Below are 14,515 nucleotides of genomic sequence, written 5' to 3' on the forward strand. Positions count from 1 at the left end.
CTGTATGCTTGGCTGTAGTTATTATTGTTTAATTCAATCTGCACATGTAGCCATCAAAGAAGGTTGGAAAGAAACAGGGAATTATGCAGGTTGAGTCTTAGTAATCACATGCATTTGTACTTTATAATGTATACCAATAAACAAGTACAGTATTAGGTGAAGATCCATGTGGGTATAAAGAGGCAGAAGATATTGATTGTGTTTTACTCTTGTCTTAACATATACATTATATAATTCCAAAGGGTAATTGAATCCACTTTGGAAGCTTGTGGAGTTGGCATAAATCAAATTACAGTAGCCAATTGGTTATGCACCAAAACCTGAAAATGAAAATGAAAATCAGTTGAAGAAAACTACCTTAGCTCTACCAGACAGGAAAGGTATTATTACTTGTCCGAAAATATGCACTTTGATTTGATAAGTGGAGAACAAATATGTGGCTAGGAATTAATTAAACTATAAAAATCTTCAAACAGAAAACTCCATTAGCTAACTTGTACTGTGGCATCCAAAGGGGGGAGAGAGAGAGAACAGAGGAGGATGGAAGAATTGGCAAAATAATTAGATAGAGCCACCTACCGGTTCAGGTGGACCATGACCCTTTTGCCGAAAGCCTGAAACTGTAGAATGAAAGATATAAATGAGACCCACAAATTCTTTTAGAAACAAACCATGACCCTGCATTTTTTAGCACAGAAAGAGGAAGAGAGATCTCACCATGACCCACCTTGAATTCTCCTGTCCCATTTGAGTTAAACTCTGAGGAGGCTATTGTATGATGTCAATCCCCATATAATTTAGTTATTGGCTCTCTCCCAAATAAGAGATGTCCCATGCTACAATAAAAGACTTAACAAAAAGGAGAAAAATACAAAAAGAAGAAATAAATAGATGGCACATGCACTCGTCTAACTTAATTTAATATGATCAAATTTTAAGAATTTAATTGGAGTTCTAAAATTGTGGGAAATATTCATATTACGGTACCAAAAAACATTCCAAAATTTCATTTATTTTTTTCTACAAATTACTTATGTTCTGAATAGATGAATGAGGCATCACCATTTATATACAGGGTTCCTCTCTTCTAATTAGGTGTTTACCTCTTTAACACACATAAACTGATGAGATTAAAAACCATCACCAGTTGGGAAAATCTAACTTCTCTTAAAATTTATATAGCCATCCACCAACTTAACAAATGACACAAGCATTTGGATTCTCCTCAATGCTTTGAACATAGTAATATTTGGTCATCTGAGGATTGTAAGCTCTGTAAGCCTTGACCAGCTCTAAAACTGGGTCAGGTGGAGGAACAGGTGCCGGTGCTGGAGCTGGATCTTTCTTTTTCTCTTCTTCTTTCTTCCCTTCCTCTTTCTTGGGTTCCTCTTTCTTTTCTTCTTCCTTCTTGGGTTCCTCTTTCTTAGCTTCTTCTTCTTTCTTGGGCTCCTCCTTCTTAGCCTCCTCTTCTTTCTTGGGTTCCTCCTTCTTAGGCTCTTCTTTCTTCTCAGGCTCCTTGGCAGGCCCTACTGAGATTATATCAGTTTGCCAATGCTTTCTCAATTTGCTGACAACAGTTACAGGATCAACAGTTCCGATCACCGTTAATTTCTTTTCCTTCATGTCCATGGCAATGGAATCAATCCCTACAGGATCAATATTAAAATTATTTACAAAAAAGCAATTTGCTGAAAAAAAATCCAATCACTATAGTTTCAGTGATGAATTACAGAAAAGGCCAAGAGAGACGTGAATATTTTTCACAGGCACGCAAAGTATAGGTACAACAAATCCGTGCAATAATACAAAATCCATGTGCCTATCCTACTTTATGCAGTAGGATATTAAAGACAACCATCAATTTCGTAGTTTAGACTGATTTGTCATGCAGCTTGTTTGTTTGCATCAGTGGCCGGTGGCCCTACCCATCACCACCAAACCCCACCACTCAAGCTAGCTAGCTTGCTAAGTAAATTTGGATTCCATTTTTATGCATTTGCGTGACATGTAGGCTATCAATATCATCATCATTTCCTCTTTATCTAAGTACTAACAGTAAATCATTAATATATATAATAATACTTCAGTGGAGTTATTCTTAAGAGAATAATTTTTCTCCATAATTATCACAGGAGACCAGAACAATTATGTCCATCACTATGATAATTAGCTTTGTCTCAAAATTAAGATCACGTCTTTAATAAAAAGAAGTTTATTTTTAATTAAATGGCATTTTGATTTTTTTTTTTGGCTAATTACCATACTTCTTTTTCTCTAAAATCGAAACCCATATGATCAAGTGAGACTATCAGCTGAAATTATAGTTGTTAGAAAAGATTTGCTACCTGAGAGAGTAGAAACCGTCTTGAGTGCCTTCTGCTTGGCTTTGTCATCATGTAAATCCAACTTCAGAACAAACTTCTGCAACCATATGAATCACATATAGATCTATGTCAGATTCAATCAAAATCATAACCAAATTACAAAATCAAAACTATTAATTCAGAATCAACAATCCCTCTAATTATATCAACCGCGTCTATTGAAGGACCAAACTAATCTGCTAATTCTGAGACACGACTTGAAATTTTAAACAATAATAACAAAAAAAAGTATGTAGTAAAGTATTGATTCTTTTAAACCAACCCCAGAAAGGGACTTCTGTGATACTCACGGCCCCAACAAGATAAATAAGTACGATCCTAGGAATCAATCAAATCAAAATCGAGAAGCGATTCATCAAGCAAAACCCGAAATTCCTTGCATTTATACTATACACCAAAAAGAAAAGAATCCTTAAAATAATAAATTTGAGGAAGAATTAGAAAGCTATAAAGAATGTTTAAAACAGATTCCAAGAAAGGAATAAAACCTTCATTTCTGGCTTGTCCCTTTGGGGATGCGCAGATGAAAACCAGAGAGAGAGAGAGAGAGAGAGAGGGAGAGGAGTGAGCAAATGGGGGTTCGAAAAGGAGGAAGATAGATTAAGAAAGAGAAGCAAAGACGAAATCAAATAATGCTTCGTTGAAAAAGATAGGCAGATGAAGAAGTATGGAGGGGCTAATAACCAAAAATCCGAATCAAAACAAGAAATGCAGAATAGGAAAGAGAAGGAAAAAAAGCTAGAGAGAGAGAAAATGAGAGAATCAATTCAATTCACGAAAGTTGAAGACTATATATAATCCATCAGTCACAGCTCCTCAGCTACACGAAGCACTCAAAGAGTGAACAACCGTAGCTTTTCCTTGTGCAGTCCACGCGAGTTAAAGGGGCGTGATACCACTATGCTCTATGGATCACAAATATTAAAAATAAAAATATTTTTTAAATAATTATAACAGAATAGACTGGCATTTTCAATTAGAAAAAATACCTATTTTTTTAATTTCCAGTGGCTATATGGTGGTGTTATATTTAAAATATAATAAATTTTATGAGAAATTTTAAACTTTACGTCTAATTTATTTTGAATAAATTAGTTTAGAAAGTTAAAATTTTTGAAAATTATTAAAAAAAATTTCAGAACTCGAACTAAACAGGCCTTAAAATAATTCAATTCCAAGAGTTGTTTGGCTGCGCATGCGTAGCAGTCAAATTGAGAGAAAGAGGACGAGAAAGCAGACCCCACTTGTCATCGTCAACATACATCTGCGCGGGTTTTTACGATCATGGCATTGGCAGGTCGATTAATAAAAGTGATTATAGTAATTGTATTCATTTTACTTTTCTTTCTTTTCTAATTTTTTTAAATCACTTTAATTTAAGAGAAAATAAAGAGATGAAGAAAAAAAATACAATTTAAATAAATTACCATTATATTTATATATAATTTGATAATCTGAGATCCAATAGAGTAGGGTTTTACAAGGGTTTTGTATTATAGAATGATGGTTAATACAGCTTTCTTAGACTTCCCTCAAAAACTTGCTTTTTCTGGGGAGGGTGCTCCCCTTTTATCCTTTTTGCTTTGCTCATGGTGAAGTGTAAAGGCCTCTCCGTGATTGGGACACGCGGCTCTGGCATGCAGATTTGGGTGTACGAGGGTATCAGCCGCCTGCTCCATGCGTAACGGCCTCTGATTCTCTCCATGCGTACATCCGTGCGGATCTGCCAGGCTGTCTGAGTTGGGTCTGGACACTGGGCTGGGCTGAGAGTCGGGCCAGATGCTGAGCCCAAGAGGAGAGGGCTTGCTTGGCGCGGGTCGGGCCGGCCTGAATGGAGGAGATGGGTGAGCCCGGCCTTTGAAGGCATATGGGTCAGGCTTGTCTCGCGTGTGTGGGCCTCTGCTTGATGGGCTTTTGGCTATAGTCGAGGCCCTGGTCCGGAGTTAAGAAATCCAGCGGTTATCAATTGCCCCTTCACCTTCTCGGCAGTTATTGCTCCGACTGTCGAGGGGGTGAATATCAAAAACCATTAATACCGCGTCTGTTCGTGTTCAGATGCCTCCATAAAGTTCTTTCATCTTTCTGGCGTTGCGCAGTCTTTGAGTCCCATCTGCCTTTTCCATCTCTGGCTTTTCTCTATTCTTTCTGTTCTCCGCTGTTTCTGCTTTTCTGTCATCAGTATCTGGGCTTGTCTTTTCTTTCCTTTCCGAGGAACGTCTGGCTTGGCTAGCTTAGAGTCTAGTATAACTCTATTTTGTGCTTAGGCCTCAGACTTCAAGTATATATCAACGCCAGTTTTTCTTCGTTTTCAAACTCTCTGTTGGTACAAGGGTTGCCCTCGTTGCAATTTTCTGTCTGCTCCCTTCTTTCGGCGAGATCGTCCTGTTTCATCTGTGGAGGATCCATCTGACGCCTTCTTTAAGTGGCCGGAGGTAATCCTGAGTTTTTGTGTTATTTTGTTTTTCTCTGATAAGGATTCGTTCTGACTCGTATCTGTTTTTGAACTTTTTGCAGTGCCTGAGATAAAAATGGGTCAGTTCAAAAATTTTAAAGTTTTAAGGTTACCTTCAGGGGGTCTGAACGAGGCTTTGGAGGTTCTGCTGCTAGGACAGTCGCTGGGAGAGGCTGTTCGGCAAGTTGCTGAAACGGTTTCACCCAGGTCGTCTGGCCGGCCTCCTCCTTTGCGTGTTGTTCGGGCTCCTGAGAGGTGCTGGCTCCATATATGTTTCAAGATGCTGAGGGTTCTAACTTGTTCCATTGCTCTTCAGAATATTTCGCTGATTTCCCTGAATGTGCATGGTTGTATCGAGCCTCACATTCGGGTGTAGGTTTGCAACATTCACTTGTTCCATTGCCCTTCAGAATGTCTATCTATGATGGAACAGTGAATGTTGTTCAATACCTGTATCCTGCGTGGCCTTGGTGTGAAGTATCAATATTATGCGGAACCAAGGTCCACCGCACCTCCTGCATCGCATTTGGGTAACCGAATGCCGACCTATGGGGGAAACGCTTTCTCTGAATCAACGTCAGGAGCTTCCTTACAGCGGCGAGACAGATCTTGGCCTTTCTGCCGAACTCACATATCGAGCTGGAGTATCCTCCGGACCGAAGACTTGAATACTGAGGTCGGATGTAGTCGACGAAGTACCCGGATATGTAAATCCATTAAGAATAGTCTTCCATTCTGTAATGTAGGTTCGGATATGTAAATCCTTAAAGGATAGTCTTCCATTCTGTAATGTACTTTTCTTTTAATGAAATTCCTATGTTTCGTTCATACTTGAGCTTGTTTCTTTCTTTGTTGTGGATGAAGTACTTGTATTGTCTTCTTTGTAGTTCTAACTAGCTGAACTTTGTTTCTTCCGAACTAAAATAATAATACTCGGGAACTTCCGCTTTTAGTCGACAAACCGAGTTCCGGACTGACCCAACTCATTGGGAGGTCGGCTTGCTCCCCCGAGATATGCTGTCCGACCTACGAGCTCGATCTTAAGATATAACTAACTGGGAGGTCGGTTAGCTTCTTCCGAGCTGTATTATCCGGCCTATGAGCTCGGCTTTAAGACTTACTCAACTGACTGGGAGGTCAGTTAACTCCACTGAGCTGTACTATCCGACCTACGAGCTCGGACTTATCTTGAGCTTTGTGCTTCTTTGGTTGATCGAGGTCTCAAGTTACGCTTTCCGAACTGGACTGACCGATCTGCGAGCCCTATTTTTCCGAGCCAAAATACTTAGTCGTGAGCTTCTGCTTTCGATTTTCTTCTCCCGAGCTAGAATACCGAGCTGTGAGTTCTGCTTTTAAGTTGAACTCTGAGCCTTTAGCTCTGTATGACTCCGAGGTGTCCTCAGCGCCCCGGTCTCTCAGTATTTATTTTAATAACAATCGCATCAGAACTTATAATTTTCTAAATAATAAGCAAGTCTGACCTGGACTGTGCTCCTGTTCGCTCGTACTGTTGAGTCTCTTCACAACTTGCCCCTTTATCCCCTTTATTGATAAAGAGGTAAATCTTTGTGGGCTAAGTTACTTTGACTGACGAGTTGGGCTTCTTATGCGGCGCGTGGGCCCTTGAACCCTGGGCCATTATGATGGACTTGGCCCCTGTTGTGTGCAGAGAAGCCTAGCGGTCATCCTTTTGCCCCTCTTTTTGCCCCCTTTACCTTCCCACCGGTTAGCCAACCGTCGGGAGGGTAAACTTCGAGGGTAATTAATGATCGCGCCGCTCCAAGACAAAACTGTACAGATTAAAGTGCTGTTTCATTATTTGGCTGTCATTTCGAATTCCTTCTGCCTTTTGAGGAAAACAACTCCTTTCTGCTTTCTGTCTTCCTGCCATTCCTTCTGCGTTTTTACCTTATTTCATTCTCAGGTACGCTTCCTTGTTCTTCTATGGCGATTTCAGAACTCCCTGATGTTGTTAACATTGAGTCCCACATTACCCCTGCTAACATAAATAAATACATTTCTCGGAGGCTTTTGGATACTCCTCTGTATCTGATTCGGGCACCTCTCCCAAATGAGAGGATAGTCCTTCCTTATCCTCCTCCTCCGGGTTTGGTGGATCCTCAAGAGTATCGTAGTATAGTGTTTTTCTTGAAGCAGAGAGATTTTGGTTTACCACTTCCTTTTACTCCTTTCTTTATTGAGGTTTTTGATTACTTCATGGTAACTCCTCGAATGTTATCCCCAAATTCCATTTTGTTCATGTCTTGTTTCGAGTCTATCTGCCTGGGGTGGGGTTTTGCACCCACGGCCTGTCTGTTTGTTACCTTTTTCCGCCTGGTAAAGGCGGCTCAAAACTTCTATTACTTTTCCCCCCGTAGGGGGCTGTCTCTCCTCACTGGCTACAAGGATTCTATAAAGGGATGGGTAGAGAATTTCCTTGTGGCCGAGCTGAAATCAGGTTCCGGCCGAGAGTGGGAGGTAGATTTAAGGTGGGGAGAGATCTATCCGGGTTGCAACGACCTACCCGAGTTGAGTATTATTGAGCAAGTAGGGTTGCTCCGGCTGACTTCCGTTGATCGGAAGTATGACGTCGAGAAGTGTTTGTACGTGTCTAATCGTAGGGACGTCCGGTCCATGGGTATAGCACTCTGCCCAGTTATTTGGTTTCTCCTTTGCTTGTAATATCAGGATGTATGCTAACTTTCATGATTTCGCATTTTCGCAGCTTCGGAAGTAAAAATGGACGAGGTCAAGTTTCCCAAGAACTTTGTCCTATCTCGGGACAATATTCATGCAATCGTCGACGCCTTTTCAGCTGGTCGTTCAGTATCTGAAGCTGCTGCGGAAGTGGTTCAAGCTACTTCCTCCAAGAAGGTTAGCCGATCTCCAGCCAAAGTTCCCTCTCAAGTTGCAAAGCCGAGCTCTCGCAGCTCCAAGTCATCCAAGCCATCTGGCCGTGGCGGACCGAGCTCGCCTTTGGAGTCTGCCGAAGGGTCTGGGTCTGCTCCAGCCTCCTCAGAGGCCGTGATAGAGGCTTCCTTGGTTATCACGGAGCAGACTTCTGTTGTTGAGCAGGTGGAGCGGGGTACTGCCCACTCTCCTGAGAAGGTATCTGGGGGTAAAGACAAGGAGGATTCCGGGACAGGACTGGAGATCGTCCTTATTGAGGACCGAACTCCAGAGGATCTCACCCAAGATGCCCCTGCCCCTGTGAGGACTGAACCTGAGGGTTCTGGGGTCGTTCCAGCAAAGACCGGGGACAAGCGCCCAGCTCCTCCGAGAACGTCTGTCCCATCTCCAGCTAGGAAGAAATCCAGGGCTACTACAGGGTCTTCCATGGCTCTTCCTCCCATTGGGAAAGGAAAAAGTGCTGCTGCCGAGCTTCCGTTACCTTCCTCTGGCAACGCTTTGAAAGCGTCGGACATTACCTCTGAGTCTCCAGCCAGTGCTGTTGCTGACCTGCTCAGAATGCAGATGTTCGGCGGGGTTACACAAGCTTCGGATCCCCGTCTTCTTGCCCTGACTGGTCTCTTAGCCAGTTCTACTGAGGAACAGGTATCTCTCCGATCTCGTTCTCGTGAAGAGCTCGGGAACACAATCAGGGAGATGCTACTGATGGTAAGTCATTTTTCCCTGTCTTTTCAGTTTGTTCTGTTTTGTTTTCTTGACTGTTGTTCTCCTGTGCCAGGTGACGGGTCTTGTCACGGAGGTGGATATCCGTGATCATTCCTTCCGGGAGTCTGTAGACCGCCGGATTGAGGAAGCGCGTAGAGAGGAGAATATATCTGCAACTAATGATGCGAGGGGGAATCTGGCTGCTGCTCGAGAACAAATCCAGACCCTCCAGGCGGAATTGAACTCTGCATTGGAGGCCCTTAAAAGGGCTGAGGAGGAAACAGCTGAGACAGCGAAGCACACCTCGTCTTTAGAAGATGAGCTGTCTCGGACTCGCAAAGTTCTCCAAGAGTCTGATGAGAGGGCAACGGCCTTGGAGGCTCGCTGCAAGGGAGTTTCGGAGCAACTATCCTCTATGGCGAATGCTCTTCAAGAGAGGAATGAGGCTTTGGGCCAAAAAGCGGAGGTCCAGCGCCAGTATGATGCCTTAAAGGCAGATTTTGATGGACTTCAAGCTCATATGAAGGAGGAGAGAACTCAGAAAGAGGCGGCCCTAGCTCGGGTGCAGGTCCTCGAGCAGGAGTTGAGTGCAAGTTCTGACCGTATCAGAGATCTGACTTCTTTGGCTGAAGAATTCAAACTTCGTCATGATCAACTTAACCAGGAAGTCAGGGCGTTGGAATGTAAAGCTCAGCTGGTACACGAGCAATGCATAGCGGAGTATCAGGAGTCTGACGAGCTGAAGGAGAAAATCGTTCAGGCCGGTGAGTCGGCTGTTCAGGACTACAAGGACTCTTCTGAGTTTAAGGAGTTTGTAGCTGAGGCCTGTGAAGCGCATCTTGGTAAATATTTAGCTTCTGGTGAAATGAAGAGGGCTATTGTTAATGAAGCCCTTCGTTTTTACTCAACCGGCTATAATCGTGGTTTAAGAGAAGCTAGGTGGGCTCCTGATACCCCGTTGTCAGAGCTTCGTAAGCGTGAAGTAGATTCAGATGGCGAGCCAGTAATGTATGGAGAGGATGATTTACCTATGCCCCGGGGAGATTGCCGTGTTGGTGGCCGGTCAACTGTGTCTTACTCGGATGACGCCGAGCTGGAAGAAGAGGACGTGGAAGTCCTTGGGTCGAAGGATGACGACCCTGTTGCTGAGGAGGAGAACCCCAACCTTGGGTCGGAAATTGCTCCTGCTGCTGATGTTGAGAGCTCTGATCCAAGGGATACTGAGCTTCCTGCAGATGTTACTGCAAATAGGGATAGTGTGGGCGAGGGAGTTTTAACTGATGTAAGTCCTTTAAGGACTATCTATCCTCCTACTTCGCCTGAGAGGTGAATTGTAATAAAATATCAATTTTTTGAACTGTCCTGGTTTTTCATATGCCTTGTAATGTATTCTTATAAGTGCTGTATTGACCTTTAGCTTTTAGCTAATAGTGTGATCAAATCTTGTACTTTGGTAAACTGACTTGGGCTTCGGATGTAGCCTTCTTCTTCTTTATTTATGCCTTAGACGGTTAAGTTTCTAGAGAATTTTGGTTTTTTCCTTGGCCTTCATGCCTTTGGGTTTTTGAGGATATATGTTTATCCGAGCTGGGAGCCCGGCCTTTTATCTTGGCTAAATTTTTAATCGTTAGTATGCATTTTGGGTTCGGCACTCTTTAGCCGTCGTGCCCTCTGCCTCTTTATGAGGTCGGAACATGTTTACTGGCTGGGGTGCCCCGAGCTTTTCCTCGAGGTCGGAACCTAATTTGTTTCTTGATTTTTTTTTTTTTTTTTTTTTTTTTTTTTTTTTTTTTTTTTTTTTAGGGTTCTCCTTTTTTGTGAGGTCGGAACCGTATCTTCTGCGAGGTCGACAATATTATGCCCCGAGCTTTTTCAGGTCGGAACCCGCTTTTTACGAATTTGTCCCTGCGTATGATAGGGGAAATTTTCATTTTTCGGGAGGCTCTTAAATCCTTCACCGACCATTATTTTCAGGAGATCTTACGAGATCCTGTTTGTTTTTTGCTCCGGGGTGATCTTGGGGATCCCGGTCTTGTTTGGTTACCCGGGAGATCTTGGGGATCCCGGTCTTGTTTGGTTACCCGGGAGATCTTGGGGATCCCGGTCTTGTTTGGTTACCCGGGAGATCTTGGGGATCCCGGTCTTTTTTATTTTATCCGGGAGATCTTGGGGATCCCGGTCTTGTTTGGTTACCCGGGAGATCTTGGGGATCCCGGTCTTGTTTGGTTACCCGGGAGATCTTGGGGATCCCGGTCTTGTTTGGTTACCCGGGAGATCTTGGGGATCCCGGTCTTGTTTGGTTACCCGGGAGATCTTGGGGATCCCGGTCTTTTTTATTTTATCCGGGAGATCTTGGGGATCCCGGTCTTGTTTGGTTACCCGGGAGATCTTGGGGATCCCGGTCTTGTTTGGTTACCCGGGAGATCTTGGGGATCCCGGTCTTGTTTGGTTACCCGGGAGATCTTGGGGATCCCGGTCTTTTTGTGGAAAAATATTATTCATAAAGATAATCACATTGTATAAACAATTTTGCTCATTTTTATCGAAATACAATGCTTTTCTTACAAATATTTCAAGGGAAGTACCTTTTTAGATGCTGGATGTTCCAAGCGTGGGGTTCAGGATTTCCTTGCGTATCTTCTATTCGGTATACTCCTGGCTTGACCACTTTCGTCACTCTGAAAGGTCCTTCCCAGGTTGGCGCTAATTTTCCTGCAGCTGCTCTTTTCCCTGTAGCTTCTAGGTTTCTTAAGGTCAGGTCGCCTACCTTCAAGCTTCTTTCTCTGACCTTTTGATTATAATACCTCGCTGCTCGTTGTTGATAGGCAGCAGTTCGGATTTGAGCTTCTTCCCTCACTTCTTCCAGAGCATCCAGGTTGCTTCTCAATTTGTCCCCATTAGTGTCCTCACTAACGAATTGGACTCGATGAGTGGGAATCCGCAACTCGACTGGGACTACGGCCTCTGTGCCATAAGCAAGTGCAAATGGAGTTTCCTTTGTGGGCGCTCTGGGAGTGGTCCGGAGTGCCCATAGGATGCTATTGAGTTCTTCTGCCCAATTCTCCTTTGCACCATCTAACCGCTTCTTCAACCCTTGGAGGATAGCTCTGTTGGTAACTTCTGTTTGACCATTGGTCTGGGGATGAGCTACGGAGGAAAACTTATGCCATATTCCCATGTTCGTCGTGAAGGCTTTGAAAGTGTTGCAGTCAAATTGTCTACCATTGTCTGAGATAAGCACTCTGGGTATGCCAAATCTACAAACGATATGCCCCCATACGAAATCTATCATTTTACGAGCTGAGATGGTGGCTATAGCTTCTGCTTCTGGCCATTTAGAGAAGTATTCCACGGCCACCACTACAAATTTTCTTTGCCCCGTAGTCTTGGGGAAGGGTCCCAGGATATCGATTCCCCATTGTGAGAAAGGCCACGGACTGGATATGCTTGCCTGAGGAGTGGCAGGGGTCCTGATGGCATTAGCGAATCTTTGACATACGTCACATCTCCGAACAAACTCTTCTGCTTCTTTTTTGACCGTGGGCCAATAATATCCCTGCCTGAATATTTTGCTGGCTAACGTCCCTGCTCCCTCGTGAGCTCCGCATAGACCTCTATGAATCTCTTCCATTACCTTTGTGGCTTCTTCCGGACTCACACATCGGAGCCATGGGCTGGACTTTCCTTTTCTATACAAGGTTCCCCTTATTACTTGGTAGTTGGCCGCTCGAGCAGCTATCTTTCTGGCTTCGTCTTTATCCTCGGGGAGCTCGCCCTTCTCCAGATACTTTAGATACGGGGTCATCCAGTTTGAGCTCTGTTCCACCTGCAGTACCGTGTTTGTCTTTTCAAATGCAGGGGTATGGACATGCTGTATGTACACTTCATCAGGGAGCTGCTCTAGCTCCTCTTTAGACAACCGACTCAGCAGGTCTGCCTCCTCGTTTTCTTCTCGAGGTATTCTTTGAAACCTGATGTTGATTCCTCGACTTGTGAACTCGGCTTCTAAAGTTTTTACCTTATCAAGGTAGCTTTGCATGATGGGGTCCCTGGCCTGATACACTCCCATCACTTGATTGATTACCAGCTGTGAATCACTATTTACTTCGAGGTCGGTTACCCCTATTTCCGAAGCTACCAACATCCCATTCACCAGGGCTTCATACTCGGCCACGTTATTAGAAGCTTTGAATTCTAGCCGCAAGGCATAACACACTTTAAAGCCCTCCGGCCCCTTAAGCATTATTCCAGCACCGCTGCCCTCAGCGCCTGATGCTCCATCAACATACAACTTCCAGCTGAATTCTTGAGAAGGCTCTCCCTCTCCCCCTTTTTTCGACATGCTTGAGGCTGATTCTCCTTTCTCCTTGTTGAATGTACACTCCGCTATAAAGTCAGCTAGGGCTTGAGATTTTATCGCTGTCCGAGGTCGATACTCCAGACAATAAGGGCTGATTTCCACGGACCATGCCAACATCCGTCCTGAAGTTTCCGGTCTGTGTAGTATCTTCTTTAAGGGTTGATCCGTCATTACAACTCCTTGATGACCTTCCAGGTAAACTTTGAATTTCCGGACCGCTAACAACAGGGCGTAGGCTATCTTTTCGATATTCGAGTATCTGACCTCAGCATCTCTGAGCACCTTGCTAACATAGAAAACAGGTTTCTGCTTCCCTTCTTCCACCCTTACTAAAACCGCGCTGACGGCCTGTTCTGAGGCTGCCAGATATATCAGGAGTTCTTCTCCTTTTAAGGGGCTACTGAGCACGTGGGGCGAGCTAAGATATTTCTTCAACTCTGCAAAGGCTTTTTGGCAGTCTTCTGTCCATTCAAAGTTTGGCATCTTTCTTAATTTCTTGAAGAATGGCAAGCATTTCTCTGCCGACCTCGACATGAATCGGTTGAGCGCCACTACTCTCCCGGTTAATCTTTGTACATCCCTTACACAGGTCGGATCCGGCATACTTAGTATAGCTTCCACCTTCTCCGGATTAGGCTCGATCCCTTTTCCGCTCACCATATACCCCAGGAACTTCCCTCCCCTGATAAAAAAGGCACATTTTGCTGGATTCAACTTCATTCTATATTGATCCAGCACCCCAAATACCTCCCTTAAATCGGCAACGTGTTGCTGGAAAGTTGAACTCTTGACCACCATGTCATCCACATACACCTCCACGTTTCTGCCAATCTGGTTTTTAAAGATCTTATTCATCAATCTTTGATAAGTTGCCCCGGCGTTTCTCAACCCGAAGGGCATAGCTCTGTAGCAGTAAGTCCCATCTTCGGTTATAAATGAGGTTTTTTCCTCATCCGAGCTTTCCATCGGGATTTGATGATAACCGGACATAGCATCCAAAGAAGACATGTAATCAAAACCGGCCGTTGAGTCGACCATTTTATTAATATCGGGGAGGGGATAACAGTCTTTAGGGCAGGCCTTGTTTAGGTCGGTAAAATCTATACACATCCTGTATTTGCCATTAGCTTTTTTGACTAACACAGGATTTGCTAACCACTGCGGGTACATTACTTCCCTAACAAAACCTGCCTCCTCTAGCTTCTGCACTTCCTCCCGGGTGGCCTGTTGTTTTTCTCTTCCCACTACTCTCTTCCTTTGCTTCACCGGTTTAGCTTCAGGGAGGACATTCAGCCGGTGCGTCATTACCTTGGGATCAATTCCCGGCATATCAGAGGGCTTCCATGCGAAGGTCGGCGCGTGACTCCGGATTAAAACCATTACTTCATCTTTCAGTTCTTGGGTGAGGTTGGCATTGAGGCTGAAAACTTTGCTTGCTTCTACTTCTGACAGGGAGAAAGTCTCCAGTTCTCCAACTGGCTCTGTCCGGGCCTCCTTGGTCTCATCCCTGACCTCCAGAACTTCCGAGTCAAGTGCTTCTCCAATTGAGCTCGGCTCTGCCACTGTAGCCAGGTATACAGCCCTTGCTTCTTCTTGACAGCCCCTAACTACTCCCACTCCTCCTTCTGTTGGGAATTTGAGTGCCAGATATCGGATGCTAGTGACAGCCTCGAAATCGAACAACGCCGGCCTTCCCAGAATCAC

General features: G+C 44.2%; 1 protein-coding gene across 1 annotated transcript; it reads right to left on the reverse strand.

Annotated features, from left to right (window-relative positions):
• Positions 1–978: 978 nt before the first annotated feature.
• Positions 979–3,153, reverse strand: LOC110614366 (heavy metal-associated isoprenylated plant protein 39). Its single transcript, XM_021755885.2, has 3 exons — positions 2,873–3,153; positions 2,346–2,421; positions 979–1,646 (listed from the first exon to the last, which is right to left on the reverse strand). Exons 1-3 carry the CDS (start codon positions 2,876–2,878, stop codon positions 1,195–1,197), a joined length of 534 nt encoding a protein of 177 aa, XP_021611577.1. The 5' UTR covers positions 2,879–3,153; the 3' UTR covers positions 979–1,194.
• Positions 3,154–14,515: the final 11,362 nt, after the last annotated feature.

Source organism: Manihot esculenta, chromosome 5 (assembly GCF_001659605.2).
Source record: "Manihot esculenta cultivar AM560-2 chromosome 5, M.esculenta_v8, whole genome shotgun sequence".
Classification (NCBI taxonomy): domain Eukaryota; kingdom Viridiplantae; phylum Streptophyta; class Magnoliopsida; order Malpighiales; family Euphorbiaceae; genus Manihot; species Manihot esculenta.

What these genes read in the sequence shown, in the direction of transcription:
- LOC110614366 (XM_021755885.2), bottom strand. An exon ending in GACGGTTTCTACTCTCTCAG is followed by an intron (nt 1,647 to 2,345) that starts GTAGCAAATCTT and finishes TTGATCCTGTAG; the next exon opens with GGATTGATTCCATTGCCATG.